A 24,243-nucleotide genomic window follows, 5' to 3' on the forward strand; every position below is an offset into this window, starting at 1 on the left:
ACACCAGTGATATGAGATGCCACTTAGAAAGAAAACATTCTGTGGTTCCTTCATTCCTCCAACAAATACTTATCGAGGTCCTTCTGGATGCCGGTGCTATAAAGACAATACAGAGCAAAAAAGAGCCCCACTCCCTGACTTCAGTAAGTTGAGGCTCCAGGGACAGGTATCCAGAGACCAGGCCACCTCTTTCCCAACAGTAAAGGGAGTTCACATACAGGGAACAAGGAACCACATGTGAGGCTGGGAGGCGGAGAGTGGGAAGGGAGTGGTAAGCTGGGCGTGGGGGGTGGAGGGCGGGGAGTGGGGGCAGGTTTTAGAGTGGGGGTAGTATTCCAAACACAGGGCCGGAGGAATCCTGCACAGTGCCCTCCCCTGTAAGAGATTCCTGGTACACACTGGTGTGTTAACCACCCCCGAAGTCCTGTCCCACCCAATAACATCCCAAGGATGTTACTCTGGGAAATGCTGAGAGAGGCATTATTGTTCTTGTAGCCTACAAGAACCTTCCGTATGAAACAAAAGCTCTTGTTCGTATTACTGGAAAACTATGCGTCTTCTCAGAACAGCCAAAATACCTTGGGGTTGCTAATGTAATCCTCAAATATTTTCCTTGGCACAGACCTGTAAAAACATATGGCTTCCACAACTGCTGACAAACTCCCAGTATCACAGATGAGGAAAAACCCACAGCGACAAACCAGTGGGCCAGAATCAAAGGTCCACCTCCAGCACAGACATCTGCTTCATTTTGGGAAAGACGTATGTAGAGCCTAGCTAGGGGCACCAGGGTGGCTTAGTTGGTTAAGGGTCTGACTCGATCTCAGCTCAGGTCATGATCTCAGGATTGTGAAATAGAGGCCGGTGTTAGCCTTGGAGCTAGGCGTGGAACCTGCTGAAGACTTTTCTCTCTTCCCTCTCCCTTTGCCCCTCCCGCGCAAAAGATGTACACACAGCATCAATACTGGGATGAACTGAGAAAACCATCCAAAGGGGCACCTAGTGGCTTAGTCAGTTAAATATCTGCCTTTGGCTCAGTCATGGTATCAGGGTCCTGGGATCGAACCCCACATCAGGCTCCCTGTTCAGCAAGGTGTCTCCATCTCCCTCTCCCCCTGCCCCCTGCTTGTGTGCTCGCACTCTCTCCCAAACAAATTCTTCAAAAAAAGAGAGAGAAAAAAACCTGTAAAAAAAAAAAAAAAAGTTAAAAAAAAGAAAAAAAAAAGATCAACCACCAATGATCAAGTTATCAAAGATTAAACCCTGAAAGATACCAGAAGTGAATTATGACTCCCCTTGTTATCCTACAATGCCCAGAAGGAAGGCAGATTTTGCTGTTTATTATATAAGATGCATAAAGGAAATGTAAATAAATAACAAATACGCATGTGCAGATTTTGTGTATAAAGTACTGTGCTAGGGGTGACAGTGATCAAAAGGGACAGATGACAGCCAGGGTCCTTGCAATCCAAAACTGATTATCAGTAAGTGCCCAAAGAATGGTTCAGTATGAAGACTAAATTTTACAGGGGCTGGGAGGTCCTGAAAACCCAGGACTGCTAATGCTGATAATGAGTTTGCCTTAACAAAGCCCTTACTGTAGGTCCCCGACAATGTTCTTCATGCTTGCATACAACCTTATTTCATCTTTGCAATTATGAGGTAGGTCCTAGGAATATAACAAAATACGGCCTTGGTCTCAAGAGTCAATGGAAATCCGTCCTTCAGCTTCAGCTTCAACCTTCAGAAGGCCTGGATTTCTGCTTGGTTAATGATCATGTAGCCACAGGGATGACCAACATATTTAATTAATGTAACAATGTAAGAAATAAGGAAATGAAGTTTGTCTGAATTCATCATCATTATCTGAACATGTCCCTTCAAAAACAGGGAAGGATTCTTTTTCTTTAAAGATTTATTTATTGGGGCGCCTGGGTGGCTCAGTGGGTTAAGCCTCTGCCTTCAGCTCAGGTCATGATCCCAGGGTCCTGGGATCGAGCCCCACATCGGGCTCTCTGCTCCGTGGGGAGCCTGCTTCCTCCTCTATCTCTGCCTGCCTCTCGCCTACTTGTGATCTCTTTCTCTCTGTCAAATAAATAAATAAAATATTTTAAAAAAAGATTTATTTATTTGTCAGAGACAGAGAGTGAAAGCAAGAGTGAGCACAAGCAGGGGGAGCAGCAGACAGGGAGTTCCCCACTGAGCAAGGAACCTGATGAGGGACTCGATCCCAAAACCCTGGGATCATGACCTGAGCCAAAGGTAGATGCTTAAGCAACTGAGCCACCCAGATGTCCCCAGGGAACCATTCTACATGTAAGGTTTAGGGGAAATCTCCTTACGAGCTTTACTTCTTGAAATGTTATCAGTTGGCGGAAGTATGTTATTTTTTATTGGAAGAATACAATATAAGCATGAAACATTAATCTCATACAGAAAACAATTACAATGTACAACCACAATTCTTAAATAGGACTAATTACCTGCGTTACTAATATTAAGAGTACATTACCAAAAAAAAAGAGTACATTAAAAAGGAGAACAGTGGGACGCCTGGGTGGCTCAGCGGGTTAAGGCCTCTGCCTTCTGCTCAGGTCATGATCCCAGGGTCCTGGGATCGAGCCCCGCGTCAGGCTCTCTGCTCAGCAGGGAGCCTGCTTCCCTTCCTCTCTATCTGCCTGAGTCTGCCTAATTGTGATCTCTGTCAAATAAATAAATAAAATCTTTAAAAAAAAAGAACAGTACATTTTGAGCAAGTATTTATCAATGTTTTTAAATTACAATAGGCATACTATATTCTACTTCTAAACTCTACAGAAATGTGTGGTGTGCTCATAACATTAAATAGAGTAACCCTTAGAAACTATATATGCAGCCCTCAGCATTCAGTCTATGGTCTCTAAATAACATTTTTCACTAAAAGGAATCAGAGCTCCTTCTAGAAATAGCTGATCTGGGAAGGGGGAAAGCATAAGATGAGCCTGGAATGTCCTCCCATAACAGGAAGCAGGGAACCATCAAAGACCAATGGGATCATGTCCAAAGGAGCCAAAGGGAAGAGGCTTCCACTAGCTAAAGATGGAACAACTGGGAGTATCAATTAGAATAATGCTAGAACACCTGGGTGGCTCAGTCCATTGGGCCTGCCTTCTGCTCAGGTCATGATCCCAGGGTCCTGAGATCAGGTCCCACATCAGGCTCCCTGCTGGGGACCAGGGGGTTGGGGGGAATCTGCTTCCCCCTCTACCCCTCCCCACTGCTTGTATGTGATCTCTCACTCTGTCAAAAAAAAAAAAAAAATGTATATATATATATATATATACATTTTTTTTTTTTTAAGTAGCATAGATGAGGGGCACCTGGGTGGCTCTGTCAGTTAAGTTAGTTAAGTCAATTAAGCATCTGACTCTGAATTTCAGCTCAGGTCATGATCTCAGGGCCTCAAGCTCTAGGACTCAGCCCCACATTGGGCTCTGCACTCAGTGCGGAATCTGCCTGAGGAATGTCTCCCTCTCCCTCTGCCCCTCTCCCCACTCATGCACACTCATGCTCTTTCTAAAATAAATCAATGCATCTTTTAAAAAAATGTAGCTGATTGGGGCGCCTGGGTGGCTCAGTGGGTTAAGCTGCTGCCTTCAGCTCAGGTCATGATCTCAAGGTCCTGGGATCGAGTCCCACATCGGGCTCTCTGCTCAGTGGAGAGCCTGCTTCCCTTCCTCTCTCTCTGCCTGCCTCTCTTGTGATTTCTCTCTGTCAAATAAATAAATAAAATCTTAAAAAAAAAATGTAGCTGATAGATGAAGAAGGAATGACACAGATAGACTACCACCATTTTGAAACTGCTAATGAGGTGATGGCCATCAGTGGCTGCGAATTTCACAGACAACCAGACCTTAAGTGTTTCATAAAATAAGGACCCCATCTATGAAAGAGACTTTGAAAAATAAATTAAAAAGGAGAGAGAAAGAGAGAGAGAGAGAGAGAGAGAGAACCCTGAAGCTTGATCATGAATCTAAATTCAGGGAACTCCCCCTACCTGCTGGATGGGATGTTGCCTGAATCATAAGTCACTTAATAGAGCCAAACAGAGGGATCCCTGGGTGGTTCAGTCAGTTAAGCATCTGCCTTGGGCTCAGGTCATGATCTCAGAGTCCCGGGATCAAGCCCTGCATCAGGCTCCCTGATCAGCAGGGAATCTGCTTCTCTCTCTCCCTGCTGTTCCCCCTGCTAATGTTCTCTCATGTTCTCTCTCAAATAAATAAAATCTTAAAAATAAATAAATAAAGCCAAATAGATGTTCAAATTAAAAAAAGAAAGAAAGAAAAAAAGAAAAGAATCTAAATCCAGCTAACAATTGTCAGGAACTACAAGGGACAGAAAAGCATGTTACAGGACATCATAGGGTTGCATTTAACAAAATCCAGACTGAGAAACTCCACAGGAGTCATCAGATAAAAACCTAAAAACTTAAGTAGGAAGTTCTTTACATTCTCTGAAGAGTACAGAGCAGAATGCCAAATTTGCTACCTCAATATTTCATAAGATTTCAAAATCATGTACCACACTTTCTTGATAAATCACCTATGATCCAAGCATAATAAAGATGAAGAAAACCATGAAAAGAGGAAAACTGCCATAAAAAACAACAACAACAACCCAATACTCATTTTTTTCGTCCCCCATGGACCAAAAAGATCTTGTTCTTCATCTTACTTAGTTTTCACAAAGATGTGGTCGAGCACCGCAGGAACCATCTAGGCACTTACAGGGCTGTGAAATTACAATTCTTGCACTACAATGTCAAACTCTTCAAAATGTGACCATCAATTTGGCCACTGCAGAGTAATAACTGTTTCTGGTAAGAAACATCAGTAGATACTAAACAAGGGATGAAAGTTTGATGAGAAACAGGTTATTTATGTAGTCACAAAGTATCTTCCCACAAGACACTTACTAATTACAAAGAGGAAAAATAGTAACTTCCTCGGAGGAACCTGGCAGACACCATTTTTACCAAGTGATCAAAATTAACATCAACTGTAGCGGGGGAAAATAGCGGGGAAAAATAGATGGTGCCTGGTGAGAAGCAGAGAACCCAGTAGCAACATAGAACCTGAATCTATTCATGAAGAAACATTTGGGGAAAAAAGCAGAATTCAAAGTTCGTCTACAAAATAAATGGCTTGGAGTCTTCAAAAGTGAGGAATTCAAGAGACACAAGACAAAAGAGCTGTTCTAGACCCAAGGAGGCTAAACAGACACAACCAAGAGTAACACATGACTTGGCTCATCCTGGACACCTCCCCCCACTTTTTTTTTTTTTTGAAGATTTTATTTTTAAGTAATATCTACAACCAATGTAGGGCTTGAATTCACAGCCCTGAGATCAAGAGTCAAATGTTCCTTCAATTAAGCCAGCCAGGCGCCCCCCAAATTCTTTTAAATGTTTTCTTCTGCTACAAAAAACAGTTTAAAGAGAAGTAGCAACATCTGATAAGGTCTTTCAATGATGAGACAATAGGCCTATGTTAATGTCCTGATTTGATAACCACAGTGAGATGATTGTCTCTGGTGTTAGAACATACCTGTGAAATTATCTAGGAGTAAAGGAACACTGTATTTGCAACTTACTTTCAAATGACTCAGAAAAAAAGTTACAGAAAGACAGAAAGATAAAAAGAATATAGCAAATAATAACATTTGGGGAAATCTAGAGGAAAGTATGTGGGAATTCTTTGCACTATTTTGTACTTTCTCTATATCTGAAATTATCTTAAAAAGTTAAAACTAACATGAACTAACAGTATATATGTCATTCTGTTGAGAGCTATTTGATTAAGAATTCACACAAACTGGCAATTGTGTTATAGTGATATGTAACTCCAAAGGTTAACTGATAACCATATAAATTCATAATCTGCACTAAGAACTTAGAGGTGATATGCTAATTACTTTTGTTGAAGCATTTCTAGTCCCCCTGTGCTATACCATTTAATCATTTCTTATAAAGATATTTTAAAATACTGTAGGAAAACATCCACTTAATAAGATATTGGTTAAGGGGCGGCTGGGTGGCTCAGTGGGTTAAGCCTCTGCCTTGGCTTGGGTCATTATCTCAGGGTCCTGGGATCAAGCCCCAAATCAGGCTCTCTGCTCAGCAGGGAGCCTGCTTCCCTTCCTCTCTCTCTGCCTTCCTCTCTGCCTACTTGTGATCTCTGTCAAATAAATAAATAAAATCTTAAAAAAAAAAGATATTGGTTAAAATTTTTGGTCACCAAACATCTTAATAAAGTTGTAATAATACTACAAATTATCTGGATGACATTACTCATTCCTTTTTATATCCCAGAGATTCATTCTATGATGCATTTAGTTTTAGTCTTGCGCAAATCCTGGTTTGTTTTTTTAAGTTTTATTTCTTTATTTGTCAGAGAGAGAGAGCACAAGCAGGGTAGTGGCAGGCAGAGGCAGAGGGAGAAGCAGGCTCCCTGCTGAGCAGAGCCCAATGCGGGACTCCATCCCAGGACCCTGGGATCATGACCTGAGTCAAAGACAGTTGCCCAACCAAATGAGCCACCCAGGTGTCCCAAATCCTGGTTTTGAAATGCAGTCTATTCACAGCCAAAATGTTAATTCAATAACCTTCAAATACACCATTATCCCCATTTTGCCAAAGAGCACCCTAGGATACAGGAGCACAGAGCCAGACCAGGGCTGGACTGGGCTTCAAGGGGAGGTCAACTGTGGCCAAACTCAAGTCCCAGACCCCGTTAGCCATACTGCCTCCCCAAGGGAAAGGAGTGGCCTCTCGGCAGGGTCTGCTCCTCTATCCCTCAGGCCTTGGGATGCTCACCACACCCAACCCCTCTCTCCTCCTTCAATGCCAAGCAAACACAAGCATTTTTAATGGGGGGGGGGGGGCTCTCCCAAACTCCAGTTGTTCTCACCATCCTAGCGCCTCCCTGTGTTAACTCTCCTTGTGAGAGCCTTGCCATCATGATCCACTTCCCACTCCAGAATTCAGCACCAGAGCCTCCCTCCCTAACAAGCATTTTATCACAGAAAAGATTATGTTGTAAAAGTGTTTTCATGTCACATATCTTTAACACTTCTACTCCAATATTCTACACCTCCCTGCTCTGGGACCCTCCTAGAAAATAGTTAAATAGATAATATAATTGATAAGCAAAAACTATATCCAATTTACATAGAAAATAATATTCAGAGCTCCTGGGTGGCTCAGTCCGTTAAGCATCTTCCTTCCGCTCAGGTGGTCCTGGGATCCAGCCCCGCCTCCGCAGCCCCCTGCTCAGTGGGGAGTCTGTTTCTCCCTCTGCCCTTCCACCCACTTGTGCTCTCTCCCCCATAAATAAATAAATAAATAAAATCTTTTTTAAAAAGAAAGAAAGTAATATTCTGGGGCACCTGGCTGACTCGGTTGGTGGAGCACATGACTCCTTTCTGGGTTCAAGCCCCAGGTTGGATGTAGAGATGGCTTGAAAATAAAATCTTAAAACAAAGAAAAGAGAAGAATATTCACATGTGCACAAGCAAGTCGGACTTGGCCGGGAGTAGGAAGCAGACAACAGACCAAGTCAACAGATGCACCTGACAGTATTTTACATCGTGGTATCTAAAGAAACAAGTTCACCACCTCAACATGTGGGAAGAAAAACACAAGGGAAATCGGAGGGAACAGATTATACGGAGCCACAGAGCACAGAAAAGCAAAGAAAGAGACAACAAAGAACACCATCTCTGAAACCGTAAAGAGACCAGCCACCGAAGCTATGACTGTCCCAGGAAGAAGCAGGGATTAAAGGTGCCCCTGAGGGAAAGGACTTGAAATGCCACCAAAATGAATCAATGCAGACATGTTACTCCTCACTCCTCTTTAACTTGTACACATCACTTCTTTGTCCCTTGTTCCAAAGGGCAATTTTCACATGAATTTGGTGGTCAACACTCAGTAGAGGGGCAGGCTAGCACTGTGTGGAATGATGGCTCCAACACTTTCCAGAAAGGGAACTGAGGGCCCCTCACTTACGCACTGTCTCAGCTTCCTCCGGGATAAGACAGATTATGAGACCAGACGTGCAGGCATCCAATGTGGTAAGAGTTGTAAACAGTACCACACGGTGCCCCAAGAACACTGCAGGTGCCTACAGGCTATTTTTTAAAATGCTATGTTTAAATATTCATGCTGTCAACACTTGACAAATGTCTGGAAGTCACTTATCATGCATCAGATGTTACGGTTAATAAAATAAAGAAGTATTTTGAGGCGTACTTCCTTTGTGGCACTACGGGGCTCACTGTAGACCCCCAAGTAGTGGAGAGAGTAATAAAGCCCAATGATGGAACTGAGCCCTAGTCCTGTTTCCATCCTTCCTAACTGTTGGCTCCAGGGCAAGCTCACAATCTCCCTGAGCTTCTGCTGCTCAAGGGTGGGGTGGGCTGGAAGCTCCCTTCTAGCTCGGAGAGCTCCAAGGGTACCCAGGCAAGGTCCTTGCAGAAGAATCTCAGGGAGGACCACCCCTAGCAGGTAGGTGGTATACATCCATCTGACCTTAGCAACCCCAATTTAGCCTTTTTGAAATTTATGAAGAAAAATATAGTCCCAAACACCAGAAATCACTACTGCCAACAAATCTGGACTTGTAAACTGATCAGCTTTTCATACCACTTATTCCTACTTCTTTTGTTTTTCTTCCTCATTGTCAGATCCGTCTTTTTTTTTTTTTTTAAAGTAAGCTCCAGGGATGCCTGGCTGGCTCAGCGGGTTAAGCCTCTGCCTTCAGTTCAGGTCATGATCCTGGCTTCCTGGGATCAAGCCCCACAACAGGTTCCCTGCTCAGTGGAGAGCTGCTTCTCCCTCTCGCTCTGCCCCTCCCCTGCTTGTGTTCTGTCTGTCTCTTAAACAAATAAATAAATAAAGCTCTAAGCCCAACATGGGACTTGAACTCAAGACCGTGAGTCAAATGCTCCACTAACTGAGCCAGCCAGATGTCCCTAGGTCCAGCTATCTTTTTAATCATAGTTTTACTATCTCTCATTTATTTTTGTTTGTTTGTTTGTTTTCTGCATGTTTTTTGACAGATGTTCCTACAAATAATGGCCCCATTCACTGTATGAGGTATAAGACATTTATCTCACTAAGATTTAGTGTCTTGTAATACCCAGATCTCCAGAAGCGCTTAGCTAGGACCCCAAGCGTCTCCCCAACTTCTATCAACCATATTCAGAAGGCCCTCCTGTTAATCTTTCCACCATGCCATTGTTTTCGGAAAGAGACCACCTGAAGGATAATCTGGGAAGTGAAAGAAAAAGCACCAAATGACCTGAATCCTAATTTCAAGTCATCTTACACCCACACTGCCCCCCACACACACACAGAAAGGGGAGTAGAGAGGAGACTGATACATTCTCTGCAATTCTTTTTTTTTTTTTTTTAAGATTTTATTTATTTATTTGACAGAGATCACAAGTAGGCACAGAGGAAGGCAAAAAGAGAGGAAGGGAAGCAGGCTCCCTGCTGAGCAGAGAGCTGGATGTGGGGCTCGATCCCAGGACCCTGGGATCATGACCCGAGCCAAAGGCAGAGGCTTTAACCCACTGAGCCACCCAGGCACCCAATTCTCTGCAATCCTTAAAATAATTCTCTGTGTAAATGTTTGGTATTTATTTAATAGTCAATTTACTGAAATAGTTATAAATGACCGCGACTGATTTTTAACTTAGAGAGCTTTAAAAAGGCAACGAATTTACCCGATATTTTATAAAATAAACAATAAGGGAATAATATTTGCACGCCTGGTTCACCAGAGCTTGGTTTATTAACCAAACGATGTTGTAATACAAATTGCAGGGGTAGCAAGCAAGTCGGCTCCTCCCACCTTCTTCTACACCAGAGACCCACTTGTGTATTCCCCCCAGGCCTCAGAGATTTCAACAAGGAAAAACTGTCCCCAAGTTCAAAAAAGTTCTAATGTTAGTAGACAACCACTTTTTTCTCCAAAGAGGGTAACGTGCAGTGGTGAACTTCTGGGGGCCACCCATGAGAGGTTATTTAAGTCCTCCAGAGTACAGTCCTCGTAGAACAACTTAAACCCCAGCCACTCACTTCGACAGCTGTTTATTCGGGAAGGTGTGTTCCCAGGTCCAATTTGTTAAGTCAGGACAAATCTACGCATCCCCCACCACCACTGATAACTCCCATCGGGATTTCTGAACTGAGAAACAAAGGTCAGCTGTCCTCACCATGGGAGGAGGACTTAGTTACGTCAGGCACATGAGCAGTCACAAGGGTAGAATGGGAAGACCTAGACTTTAAACTCACAACCAAGTTGAAATCTTTGCACCATCAATTACCACTGGTGTGACCTTGAACAAGATACTTGACCCCTACTAGTCTGCCTGCACAGCAGCAAAATGGGAATAACAAGTACCTACTTCCTAGCAGATTAGAAGCTATAAGAAATATTAAGGTTTTAAGAGCTACTGCCAGGTGCTTTCCAAATGGGGTGGAGGTTTTTTGTTGTTGTTGTTGTTGTTTTTTTAAGATCTTATTTATTTATTTGACAGAGAGAGTCACAACAAGAGAGAGAACACAAGCAGGGGGAGTGGGAGAAGCAGGCTTCCCACTAGCAGGGAGCCGGATGCGGGGCTTGATCCCAGGACCCTGGGATCATGTCCTGAGCCAAAGGCATACACCAAAAGACTGAGCCAGGGGTGCCTGGGGTGGAGTTACTAACACCCTTCAGGAACAGCAAACGAGAGCACCCACTTTACCATACATGCGCCAGCAGTTAAAAGTCATATTAAGGCAAAATCTCTGGTAATTTGGTAGGGGAAAAAAGAGATCCTTTTCTTTATTAGCACATTTCAACTACCTAGGAGGCTGGACATTAGTTTCACATATGTGGTTGTTACTTGTAGTTTCTTCTTTGAGGAATTTTTTGTTTCTGTTTATTTTATGGTTACTTTCTACAATTATGGTGAAAACTTGGGGCCTTATTCCTCCTGAATGAAACAGATTTCTTTTCCTCTTTTTTTTAAGATTTGTTTATTTGAGGGGCACCTGGGTGGCTCAGTGGGTTAAAGCCTCTGCCTTCAGCTCAGGTCATCATCCCGGGATCCTGGGATGGAGCCCCACATCGGGCTCTCTGCTCAGCAGGGAGTCTGCTTCCCCCTCTCTCTCTATGCCTGCCTCTCTGCCTACTTGTGATCTGTCAAATAAATAAAATCTTTTAAAAAAATAAACAAAAAACAAAAAAAAAGTGTTTATTTGAGAGAGAGAGAGAGCAAGTGAACGAGAGAGAGCATGTGTATGGGGGGAGGGGAAGAGGCAGAGATTCTGGAAGCCAACTCCCCACTGAGATTTCTAAAATGCTATAGCACAGTCTGGGAATATGAGTGTGAATTCATTTCCTGTCCTGAGGACTCCAGGTAACTAGTTATCACCCCTTACCACTTCCACAAAAGCTTCTGAAAAGGGCCGTGTTTAGGAAAACATTCTTATGGTTTACTCTTAAACTCTGAAATGTATTTCTTTTTTTTTTTTTTAAGATTTTTATTTATTTATTTGATAGAGATCACAGGTAGGCAGAGAGGCAGGCAGAGAGAGAGGAGGAAGCAGGTTCCCTGCTGAGCAGAAAGCCCGATGCAGGGCTCGACGCTGGGCTCGATCCCAGGTCCCTGAGATCATGACCTGAGCCGAAGGCAGAGGCTTAACCCACTGAGCCACCCAGGCGCCCCCAAAGGAGTTGTATTTTGATTCCCATCTTTACCCTCCTTCAAAATCAGCCAGCTGCAGACATTAAAATGAGGAAACATGTCCCAGGTGTGTCCTAGCTCTCAATTAACAACTTTAACAACATTAACATTATATATTAACATTAACAAATAATGGAGCTAAAAGGTTCCCAAAGGGTTTGGGTTTTCTCATGGGATGCAGAGGAAGGGCTTGTACTGCCAAAACATCCAGGACCCTCACCCTAGCCAACTGGCCCTTGGTTTGAGAACACCAAAACTATCCAGCCACCAGAAAGACTGCCCCTCACTTTCTGCCAACCCCGCCCCCCTCTTCCTTCCACACCTTCATCTGCACCTCTAGGGCCAGTCTGCACAACCAGGAGAGTGTCTATCACTGAGCGTCCTCCATCACTGAAACAAGACTGACTTCTTCCCATTTCTAGTCCCATCCCCTCTTCCTCCGTCTTCTCCCCCATTCATCTTCCATCCCACACTACTGCCCTACAAACAAGCTCCCACTCCAGCATCCCAGACAGACTCTTCTCCACAGTCCCTGGCTCCTCTTTCCCTCCTCTTACCGCAGCCAAACTTCAACAGGTAGTCCGGACTCTGGTTTTCAACATCTTCTGGGTTACGGTCGACAGGAAATGTTAAGGTACACAGTGGGCACGAGGGGAGGCTGCCTGCCAATCTGGGCTGGGGTTCTGGCTGCAGGAGGGATGGGCCACTCCCTGGGACCAATCCACAGCATAGCACCCGGGCACGCAGCTGGGAAGTGCTGAGCCAATATCTCTCCCTATCTTTATCACCCCCACTTGCCTGGATTACTTGTCTCACTGGGCACCAATAACTTCCTAATTGCTACATTCCCAAAGCTCCTCTTCACGCCGCCATCTTCTTGTCTTTTCTTCATGGCATCTGACACGGAGGACCAGCTTCTAGGCTGTCACAGGATCTAGGTACGTGCCTCTTACCTTGGTGAGACTCCTTTCCATGCTGCCTCAGCGACTTCATTCTCTGCTCTGCGCATTCTGTCCCTTCTTGCGTCACCCAGTTGCTGCGCTATCAACTATCCACTCATCATCCCCAGACCCCATGCATGTCCGATGAAACTCAGCACTTCCTTCAGACGAAAGCCCCCCACAGCCTGTGTGAGCTCTGTTACTGCCAAAATGGCCAGTGGGCATCTGTCCAGCATGTTGCAGGCAAAGATGGTGTACCAGGGCCCCACCGAGAAGGCATTTCCCCAGGTCACAGAGGCTTAGACAGAGTTAACTGTGACATCAGCCACCTTCTGCCTCCACTTCCTACCCCCTTCTGCAGAAATTCAAGCAACCATTCCAGTCTCTCCCTTCCTATCCTTCCTCTCCATTCAGATACTCTGGGACACTTATCACCTCTGCCCGGACTCCCAGGAGTTTCCTAACCCTTGTAGCTCCTTCCAGGTCCCCTCCCTCCAATCACTATGATCTAAGCACACAAACCAGTCGCATCACTTCCCTGCTGCTTTTGACTAAGACCGATTCTTTCACTGGCATTCAAGGCTTCCCCTGCCCCTCATCCTTTCCAGGCAAATGGAATAACTTGTATTACCCCAAACAGCCCTGAACTTTTGGCCTTTCCTCTCCCAGTGCTGCTGGCTTCTACCTCCTAATTGGGGTGGGAGAAGAGTGTACTGTTTGTTTCATTTTTTTTTTTTTTTTAATTAACAAGGATCACTTTGACTTAAAGAATGACTGAGTTTCAAGGACTAGTCTACGTTTTGGTGGGGGAGGGGTGGTTTGTTTGTTGTTTCTAGATTTTATTTTTAAGTAATCTCTACACCCACTGTGGGACTCAAACTCACAACCTCCAGATCAAGAGTCACATGCACCACAGAATGAGACAGCCAGGCACCTCAGGGACTAGTTCAAAACAACTTCCTCTCCCTATGTTCCTTGATCATGCTAGCCCAAAACAACTTTTCTATTCTCTTTCCTCTGAAAATTCTTCCCCATATCTTGTGGACTCAACACCATAGAGTGGTCTATGTTCATACTGCTTCCATTTTTTTTTTAAGATTTTTATTTATTTATTTGACAGAGAGAGATCACAAGTAGGCAGAGAGGCAGGCAGAGAGAAAGAGGGAAGTAGGCTCCCTGCTGAGCAGAGAGCCCCATGCGGGACTCGATCCCAGGACCCCAAGATCATGATCTGAGCCGAAGGCAGCGGCTTAACCCACTGAGCCACCCAGGCACCCCAATACTGCTTCCATTTTTAAGCCCTGTAGGGCAAAGCTGGGCCTACTTCATCCTATGTCCTGCTGTCCATGACAGGTCCTCAGTAAATATCAGATGAACTTGAGGAGCTCCAAATTAATCTTGAGGGTGCTGATCTAAAGTTCCCCAGTTTGGCACGTAAAGTTGACTTTAAACTGGAATGCAAGTAGGAAGCTGTACTGTACAGATCTGGATTCATTGCAGCTTCCAATGACTTAACCCATTTAAATTATTTTTCAGGTCACAATTTTTGGGGTAACACTGCACATCACTGAAAAGGCAGGAACACTCTGTTCAACGTTAGATTTCTGTTTGTATCCTAGCCTACTTTCTACTCCAGAATCCCAAATGAGACCAATGAGTAGTAGTTCAACCTGTAACTTTCCAAAAGTAAAGCAAGTCAGGGATTCCCCACTAGATCCACCCAACTACTCAAAGGAAAAAGACAGAGCATTCAAGCTCCCTCCACAGACTTTCACCCGTTGTCATCCCACCACCTTAGAAATCCAAGGCCAAAACTGCAGCCCCAGGTAGGGCCCCTGCAAAAGCTCATTCCATGTAAAAAACTCTCATTAAACACTGAGTTATATTTAGGGCAGGGGGAGCAGACAGAAGTTATATTTAGATGAGATGGCTTTAAAGAATTTTACCAAAAGCAGCATGTTTATATACTGATCTTCCAAAAGAAAAGGATTTACTTATTCACTCCTACATACAAGTCCTAAAGACAGACCACTACTCCCTCTGTACACAAAGATGTCTGCTGGGGTTCCTTGGTGTCAGAAGGAACCAGGTGCATCCAGGATGCTAGCCAGACTGGCCATGGCAGGGGTGGGATACGAAGGACTGGAAGCAGGGACACATCTGGAGAACAGAACTGTTTCCTACAGAAACCTGAGTGGAGCTGGTATGAGGAAGGTACCCGCGGATGACGCTTGACCTACATGATAGTAGCTCTTAAATGTAGAAACTGGACCCCAAAACTAGAGACTCCCTTGGCAACTCTACCTAGAACTGTTCTTTTCCAAAATGTAATCAGCACTCACGCGTGGTCCACCGCCTCTCTACCAGCTCCTAGCTAAGTCACCGAACCATTTCGTCTGGGCCCTTATTAGTCTTAACACTATTTTCAACATCCACTTTCTCCTGCGCTGGCTTACGTTTTCCTAACGAAAAACCGGTCAACGACACCAACGTGGTTTAGTAAACCCGTGAAGCCTTTTCGCTCTGAAGGAGCGAAAGACGGTTTGTGGCTCTTATTCATCCCTTCACAGGCCACGGGGTCCCCAGGGCTCCAGAGGAGAATGAATCATGGGCGGGAAGCTTGGCACACACCCCAGGCTAAGGGGACCTCTTCTCTAAAGAGCCTCAGGAAGAGGCCACTTCCCAGCCTCCCAGCCAAGCCAGAATGCAGGGCAAAGGTAAGGCATGGGGAAGAGATGCCCAAATTGCCCGACAGACGGGCCAGCTGCCTCCCCACCCCACCCCCGCCCCCGCCTCCCAGTCAGCCCAGCAGGAATTACGCCAGGGGATGAGGGTGTTGCAGCCCTGCTGCTTGCAATTCCTAGGGTCAATTAACACCCTGAGAACATCCCAGCCAATCCCGACTTTTCCTTGTGGCTTGGTTTTTCCAGAAAGCGAGAGAGCAGCAGAGAACTGAAGTCACCTAATTTTATACTACTCATAGACTTTAGAGGACCAACGCCTAAGGTCGTGAAATGCAGTAGTAAAACAACAACAAAAAAAAGACCTGGAATGCCAAGAGAGAACAGATCATATATTCCAGGCACCCCTGCCCTGCCCCACCCCTCCCCTATCCCCTCTCTACCTGCATTCATTTTACCAGGCCTGGACCCCAACTGAGGGCCACTTTGTCTGCACCTACAGTTTGCCCATTGCGAGAATCCCTTTAATTACAATATAATCACCCACAGGAAAAGCATCATCTCAACCTTACTGTCCAGACAATCAAGTGCTTAAGTGTTTCCTCACTCGCTTTCCTAAAAGCCCATGATGTTCAAGGAGAGGGTCAAAAGAAGCAGGTTCTGGCGCTCATCTAATGTCAGGAAACATTCCCAACGAACTTCGTAACCAGGCGGGCCTAACACAATTACGGGCACAGAAGGGGCACAGGAACTACGGGGAAACTGAACTTAGTTCTGTCGGGGCAGTTCACCAGGGGGACAGGCCTATGTTTGGGAGTGGGACAGGGCACCCTAAGTTCCTTAGGAAAGATTGACAGCAAGAGATGTGAGCATCCCTGGAGGGTTAAAAGGAAGACAGTGACACAGGCCTGGGCAGGGAACAGCTGCAGGAAAGAGCAGGGACAGTCAGCGACAGGCAGAGAAAGGTTGGCTTCTCCAAGGAGGGCTCCAAAATTCCCCAGCAGGCTTGGATTTAGTCATCAGGAATCCCCGGTACCAGCGAGAATCAGCCTGTGGAAGTCCTTAGGCAAAAGAACATGGAAGGTGGAAGAAGGAAGAAAGGACAGTAGAAGATGCTGACAGAAAGAAGGGAATGGACACAATCAGAAAAACCGTCCCCCTGGGGCTCTCGGGGTGGGGGTGGGGAGCAACAGAGGAAGACAGGCAGTTGTCAGGGCCACCGTTCAAAAAGGAAGAATAAAACACCCTAAGGAGAATCAGGTGGGTGGAAGGGAATAGCCTGCTCCAGGGAAATGATTGGTCATATTTGGGACATTTCTGGTGACTTTATCTGCACTAGGACCTGGATCAGTGCTGACTCATGGACCTTAATGCCTCCCAGACTCTACTTCCCAGACATCTAAAGGTAAATGGAAAAATGGAACTTTGCGAGCATCACCCTCTCACAAAGTGACAGGGACACCAGCAAAAGTGAGCTTTCAAAGCTTGCAGAAACGAGCTACACCTGCGCACAGAGAAAGGAATCAATGGAAACCTACAAAGTGAATGCAGCTTGTTTTGCTCAACTTTTACTTTACCCACTTTCAATATGAATGAGAAAAGGCACCAGTCACATGCCCATATCCATCTTAGATTCAGGACTTCCTGGGGTGCTCCAAAGCGGGGACAAAGCTGCGGGGGCTTCCCGGCTTGAAAGGTGAAGGTGTGTGGTCCCACGCCCCTCTCCCCAGGTCAGAGTCCCCCCACCTCCACTCCCACAACCCTTCCGGCCAGGAGAGCTCCTCCACCAAGCCCACGGTGCCTCCGCTCTCTACCGACTCTGTACTACGCCAGCAAGCAGCGCCCATTCCCCACCAGGCATTTCTCAGACGGCCCTTTAGTTACGATCACTATTTAAGGACAGCTTAAGCGAAAAGTTAATTTGTCGGACCTGCTCCTGAGGCGCCAACACCTCCCGCCCCCGAATCAAGAATTAACTGGCGGGCACTGGTACGCAAAGAGAACCACCACGGCGCGCGTGGCGCCCAAGGGACAGCGCGCAAGAGCCTGGCACACAGTCACAGGAGGTAGGCTCTCACCGAATATCCGCCATCGGACCTAGCACCTGGGCAGTCGGCCCCGGAGTGGGGTGAGTTGGCGGCTCGGGGGACACAAAAGCCTTTGCCAGGCCAGCGCTGCGCCCCTCGCGACGCGGGGGGCGCGAGTGTAGGGCCAGGGAGGGGGCGATGGAATCCTCCCTCATTTGCACGCCGTCTGGGGCCCGGTCAATTTGCTTAATCACGGCTCTAAATGCCAGCGCGCAGCACACAATGCGCGCCCATTAACAGGTTTAAAGTGTCGCAGCGCTCGCTTTAAATGAGAAAAGCCGGCAACAAAGAGGGAAAAAGCCAAGTTCCTCAACTTGAAGAATGCCTCGGGTCACCCTCCAAATCATCTAGGCGAGTTTAAAATCCCAAGCTCCACAGAACAGTTGAGGCCCCCGCTCCACGGCTGGGGGTGGGGGGCTGGGGTGTGAATAATCCGCCGCGAATCCTGGGTTTCTTAGGAACCAACTCGCAGCCGCTCAGTGAAACTGAAATCGGGGGCAACGTCGCCAACCCAGCTCCCCCGGCCCACTGCCCAACCGCCAGGGAAAGCTGACGGATTTCCAGGAAGGAAAGCGAGGCCCCCCCCGCCCCCCGCGCCAAAAAAAGCCGGCACAAATCCAAGTTTTCCTTTACCGCCAGCAACGAAATTTTGGAGGCCAGGAAAGACCCCCAGAGGTGGACCCCAAAGCCTCTCCCCAACAGAAGGGGAAAATGTAATGGAACTTTACTTTCATCCAGACACTGCCCAGCGCAGCCTACCGCTCGGCCGCCACAGAATAGTTCAGCTCCGAAACATGTTCTGCCTGGGATCCTCCCGGGCCGGCCCCATCCCCCACACCATCGCCGAGCCAGGGGGCGCATCCCGCCGTCCCGGCCTCCCACCCGCCCAGGCGCGGCCGGACAGGCACTCACCGTGCGCGCTCCTCCGGGAGACAAGGGTCCATTGGAGAGGTACGGACTGCTCAAGTCCGGGATCATCAGGAACGGGTACCCAGGGTACGGGGGGCCCTTAAAGAACGCGCCGTCCTGGGGCCTTCTCACTGCGGACAAGACCGAGGCGGGGATGAGGCCCAGGCCCCCGGGACGGTGAGGCGGCAGGGGACCCGGGGCGGGGACCGCGCTCCAGGACGGTTGTGGCCGCGGGGGGTGGAAAGCAGGGGCACGGCAGCAGGGCCGGGGGAACCGTGGGCGGCCTGAGCTGCGGCGCTGGGCGCAACTGGGCCCGGGACTGGGGGCTGCAGCGACCCACACGTACCTTCGGCGAAATAGTCCCGCGGCTTCTGGAAGGCGTCCCGGGCGGGCTGCGGGCGCCTCTCCGCCTGCGGAGGAGACACAAAGGCGAGGGCGGGTGAGCGGGCGCGGGGCCGGGGTCCCCCGGGGGTCGGCCGCGGAAGCCTCCTTACCTCTGAGTCCGAGCTGCTGCTCTGGTTCTCCGACTCGTTGACCAGGGACGACTTGACCTCGTCCAAGTCCCGCTGCGCAGAGGCACTGTCGCTGCTCGGCTCCTGTTCCTCGCCCCCCTCGTCTTGGAAGGGGATCAGCTCGTCGTTCGCCCCGAGGTCGTCCCCTCCGCCGGCCGCCCCGGCGCCCGAGCCGCCGCCGCCGCCCCCGCCGCCCCCGCCGCCGCCGCCGAGCTGGGGCATGGTGGGGCCGCGCGGGCCGGGGCCGCCGCTCTCCGAGCCCCTCGCCGCCCGCGCCCGGCCCGGCCCGGCCCGGCGCCCGCCCCTCCCTCTCTCCCTCCCGCTCGCCGGCCCGGTCTGCTCGCCGCCGCGGCGGCCGCAGCAGCAAAGTTTGACAGGGCGTGGCCCTGCGGGAAGCGGGCCGGCGCGGCGGGGCCGGGGCGGGGGCGGCTCGGCTCGGGCCCCTCAGGCAGCGCCCAGCCCAGCGCTCCCCAACTCGCGCCGCCGCCGCCTGCTCCGCCGGGGCGTCCCAGCGCCTGGCCCGCCGGGGAGGGGCGAGCGGCGGAGGAAGGAGGGATCGCCGGCCTGGGCAGGGGGGCCGGAGGGAGGAGCCCCGGCTGCAAGCTGACACCCGCGCGCCTCGCGGAACCCGGAGAGCTCCGGCGCGCACACACTCCCTTGCATTCACACTCGCACACCGCTCACTCACACCTTCCGGGGGCTGCGCCTCCCCGCCGCGCGCACCGTCCTCGCCCTCCGTCCCCCCTCCTCACCTTGGCCCCCTCCCCTGCGCCCCCGGCGGCCCGCCTGCACCCTCCAGCCCACCGCCCCCACCGCCAGGCATCCCCTAACTTTCTTCCAAAGAACCCCGAGAACTCCGCACCGCTTCCACACCCGCTCCCACCGCAGCCGCGCGCTGGCGGGCGGTACTGCCCCCTGCGGGCAAGCTTCGGACACACAGACCGGCCGCGGACACTCGCAGCCTGGAGTTCGGAGCACGGATCCCGCCGGTCGGCTTGCCCTCGCCGGATGCTAGGACAGAGGATCGCGCAAATTTATGGCACCCCGGAATATCCCGGGCGCCCTTCCTCTCCTCCTTCCTGCGGGGTTCCAACGCCCCCCGCCCCTAGCCGAGGCTTTTTACCACATTCAGGTGGCCAACGTCGGCCGCCGCTGAAATCCCAAAGATCACCTTCGCCGCAGAGTTCCAGACCAGGTCAGTCAACGAATAATGCACAGTCCTCGTTTCAGAAAGGATTCGGATTGGGTTCGTTGCGAAGGAAAATTGTGTGCCTGTGACCCCTGAAGCCGTCCACAGAGCTGCCTCGGAAGCCAAAGAGCCTATAAAAAATAACCCAACATCCTCGTGCTCAAAGAAATGCCTCTTTGTATTACGTTAAGATAGCATCCCTCTCCAGCCAGTTCGGGAAAGTTTAAAAAAGTGGATCTGGTGCCATCCACACCGGGAAAGTGTTGGCGAGAGCATCCATCTGAAAAGCGACTGAAAGGCAGTATGGGAATACCTAAAAACTATTTTCATCGCAAGTGGCAGGGAGTTTTCTACAGCGATTCCCCCACACACGGACAAAGTCACAGATGCGAGGAAGTTCAAAGCTGAAGGGAGGTTGGGAAGAGGGGTTCTGGGTCTCACAGTGAGGGTCTAATGCAGCGACCAGCTCAACAGAATAAGGCCCCAGCACATATGGATCCTAGAATGACTTTAGAGAAACATTAAATTAAAGAAAGTATATACGGCCCTCAGTCTTTCATTTTCATTTTGTTTCTTAAAAATTAAATACATAGGGGTGCCTGGGTGGCTCGGTGCTTTAGCGTCTGCCTTTGGAGCGAGTCATGATCCCAGGGTCCTGGGATCAAGCCTCCCATCTGGGCTCTCTGCTCAGCAGGAAGCCTGCTCTTCGCCCCCCCCCCCCCCCCCGCGCTCCAAAAAAAAAATTTAAATATATATATTTGTTTCTGCATAGAAGAGTCTGTGAAGATACTCACCAAGTTATCAATAAATACATCTGAGGAAGGGGAGAGGAGAGAGCCTGTTTTGTTCTGCTTTCTACATATTTTACTGTTTATCACAACCGAAGATGCCTTATCTCTTTTTCACACAATTAATACATGAATACAGCCTCAAACCTTTTTCAAACAATATCCATGGATCTGGAATAACATCTTTCTTTTACATATATATATATATATATATATATATATATATAAAGATTTTATTTATTTATTTGACAGAGATGTAGAGAGAGAGCACAAGCAGGCAGAGCAGCAGGCGGAGGGAGAGGGAGAAGCAGGCTCTCTGCTGAGCAGGGAGCCCCATGCAAGGCTCCATCCCAGGACCCTGAGATCATGACCTGAGCCAAAGGCAGCCACTTAACAGACTGAGCCACCCAGGCATCCCTGGAATAGCATCTTGAGTAAAAGGTAAAAGTCCTTCCCACTTGTCACACCTCACTCCAGTGAGACACTCTTAGTGGTCGGGTGTATCCTTCCACACATTTTCCCAGGCATGTGTAAACACATATACAAAGTTCAGATTTACCTCCACATAAACAGAATTATACCGTTCATATTGTTGGGTGATACTTCATTTTTATAAGTTTCTGAAAGAAATTTTTTTATGTGGCCCACAGACATATGAAAACCCTGTTGTGTTAGTTTCCCATGGTTACTGTAACAAATTATCCCAAACTTGGTGGCTTAAAACACTGGAAAGGCATTTTCTCACTGATGGGGAGGCCGGAAGTCCAAAATGAGTTTCACTAAATCAAAATCAATGTGTTGGCAGGGCCAAATTCCCTCCTGAGGCTGTAGGGAGAATATAGTCCTTGCCTCTTCTAGCTTCTGGCGGCTGCCTGCCTTCTATGAGATCTCGTCACTCTGGTATCTGCCTCTGTGGTCACACGGCCTCCTTCTCTGCCTGTCCCATCTCTCTCTCTGCTTCTTTCTTAGAAGGAAGGACACATGTGATGTCATTTAGAGCCCACCAAGATAATCTTGGATAATCTCCCCCCACTCAACTTCCTTAACTTAATCACATCTGCAAAGACCCCTTTTCCTTATAAGGTAACATCCACAGGTTCCAGGGATTAGTACAGGGACATATCTTTGGGAGGAAGCCATTATCTGCCAGCCACACCTACTGCCCTGGAAGAAATGCAAACTGAAAACAGCACAGAGGTGCCATTTTTCACCTATCAGATTGGCAAAGGCAGAAAAAATTACACCCAGCACTAGTCCCCCTGCTGGGAAACATAGAGCTGCTGGGCATGGCTATGTGTAACATTTCTGAAAGGAAGTTTGGCAATAGCTATGAAAAACCTTGAAATGTATACACCTTTGACTCACCTATACACTTTTAGGATTTTATACCAAGAAAATAACCAGGCACGCAATTAAATCTGTACAAGTGTGTTCATTACAGTGAAAAGCTGGAAACAATCTCATTGTCTCCAGATATGGAATCGTTAAATAAAATCATGATGCATTCATTGGATGGAATGCTATGACGTTGTGAAAATATGTTTGTCCGTGTGAAAAGAGGCCCATGATAGTGAAAGTAGCAGATTAAAATTAATGTATCTAGACTTCCGGAGGGCTTGGGTGGCTCAGTGGGTTAAGTGTACCAAATCTTGATCTCAGGGTCCTGAGTTCAAGCCCAGAGTTGGACTCCATGCCCAGCATGGAGCCTATTAAAAAAATAATAAGTAAATAAATAAATAAAATGCATATAGACTTCTGCTTCCCATTCTAATGGAATATTAATGTCAGGTTGACTTTTCCATCAAGAACCACTATAAATGTTGGGTAAAATACTAAAATAAAATGACAACAAAACCCAGCTGATTTGAAGGCATCAGAGTGCATCAAATCAGCCAGGACTTAAGAAGTCAAGATACCAAAGAGAAGGGAAGTTCACTGAGATTTATACTGACTCCTATTTGATCTCCTCAGAGCATTTGGTGATTTGCAACATTGGGCAAAGAGGGCAAACAAGAAGCGACTATCTAGAGCAGACAAACTCAAGCCTCTTCCCTGTTCCCATAGGGCTTGTGAACTAAGAATATTTCTTACATTTTTTTAAATGGTTCCCCAAATAAATCAAAGAAGGGTAACAGTTTGTGACATGAAAATTATACCAAATTCAAATCTCAGTGTTGATAAATAAAGTTTTAATGGAACATAGTCATGCTAAGTACCGTATCGCCTATGGCTGCTTTAAGCTACAATGTCAGAATTTAGTACTTGTGGCAAAGATTATATGTGGTGTTCTCATGGCTTCACACCACTACTCTCTACCGTACAAAGCAGAGATGAGTGTTTCAAGTGCCATGTATATCACTCAGACAAATTCACAAAGCTTGTGGAAAGAATGAGGTGTTTATAGCCTGTAGTACTCATTATATTATTGACCAGCAAGTACTTGGCAAAAAATATTTACTTTCTGTTTTTGGATTCTTTTTACAAACCATTCATTACCTGAACACATTTTTCCCCTGATTGTATTTTTTGGTTTACTATTTCTGAAGGAATGATTATTCCTTGCAGGTGGTCCAAAAGTTGCCTGGCATGTAGCACCAGCTTAATATAGAAGTATGTGTTTGAGGGCGCCTGGGTGGCTCAGTGGGTTAAGCCTCTGCCTTCCGCTCAGGTCATGATCCCAGGGTCCTGGGATCAAGCCCCACATCGAGCTCTCTGCTCGGCGGGGAGCCTGCTTCCTTCTCTCTCTCTGCCTGCCTCTCTGCCTACTTGTGATCTCTCTCTGTCAAATAAATAAATAATATCTTTAAAAAAAAAAAAGTATGTGTTTGAGGGACACCTGTGTGGCTCAGTCAGTTAAGCCACTGCCTTCTGCTCAGGTCATGATCCCAGGGTCCTGGGGTGGAGTCCCGCATCAGGCTCCTTGCTCGGCAGGGAGCCTGCTTCTCTCTCCCACTCTGCCTGCTTGTGTGTGCTCTCTCTCTCTCTCTAATAAATAAATAAAATCTTTAAAAAAAAAAAAAAGAAGTATGTGTTTGAAGCACTGTTCACGTTGCTATATTGCTATAGGGTGTTCATGATGGATCTGCTGTGGTTTATAATGAATTTTCCCAGCTCTGTCATTTAGTCTTTTTGTAAATATGGAATTAAATCATTTTCTGGGAGAGCTAAGATTTGAGCGAGAGGACACAGCCTACTCATTCCATGAGTTCTAAGAATTTTCCCATGTGTAAAAATCCCACTGAATCATCCCAATAAATGATTATTAAGCATTCTTTGGATGTAATAAATAAAGTTGTGCAAGAAACCCATCTTTTCTGCTGTTCCCAAGATGAAGAACCATGCAAAAGCCAAAGTCATGAGT

General features: G+C 47.5%; 1 protein-coding gene across 2 annotated transcripts in view; it reads right to left on the reverse strand.

Annotated features, from left to right (window-relative positions):
- TCF7L1 (transcription factor 7 like 1) overlaps nt 1–19,142 on the reverse strand; it is a 151,380-nt gene extending 132,238 nt beyond the window's left edge. For both annotated transcript variants that reach the window (XM_045978945.1, XM_045978944.1), the window contains exons 1-3: nt 18,888–19,142; nt 18,740–18,803; nt 18,397–18,524 (exon numbers count right to left, since the gene is read on the reverse strand). In XM_045978945.1, the coding sequence (XP_045834901.1) occupies nt 18,397–18,524; nt 18,740–18,803; nt 18,888–19,127 (432 nt within the window). In that variant the 5' untranslated portion in view covers nt 19,128–19,142. The remainder of the gene's footprint in view (nt 1–18,396; nt 18,525–18,739; nt 18,804–18,887) is intronic.
- Between the last annotated feature and the right edge of the window lie 5,101 nt (nt 19,143–24,243).

The sequence above is a fragment of the Meles meles genome, chromosome 15 (genome assembly GCF_922984935.1).
Source record: "Meles meles chromosome 15, mMelMel3.1 paternal haplotype, whole genome shotgun sequence".
In the NCBI taxonomy this organism is placed as follows: domain Eukaryota; kingdom Metazoa; phylum Chordata; class Mammalia; order Carnivora; family Mustelidae; genus Meles; species Meles meles.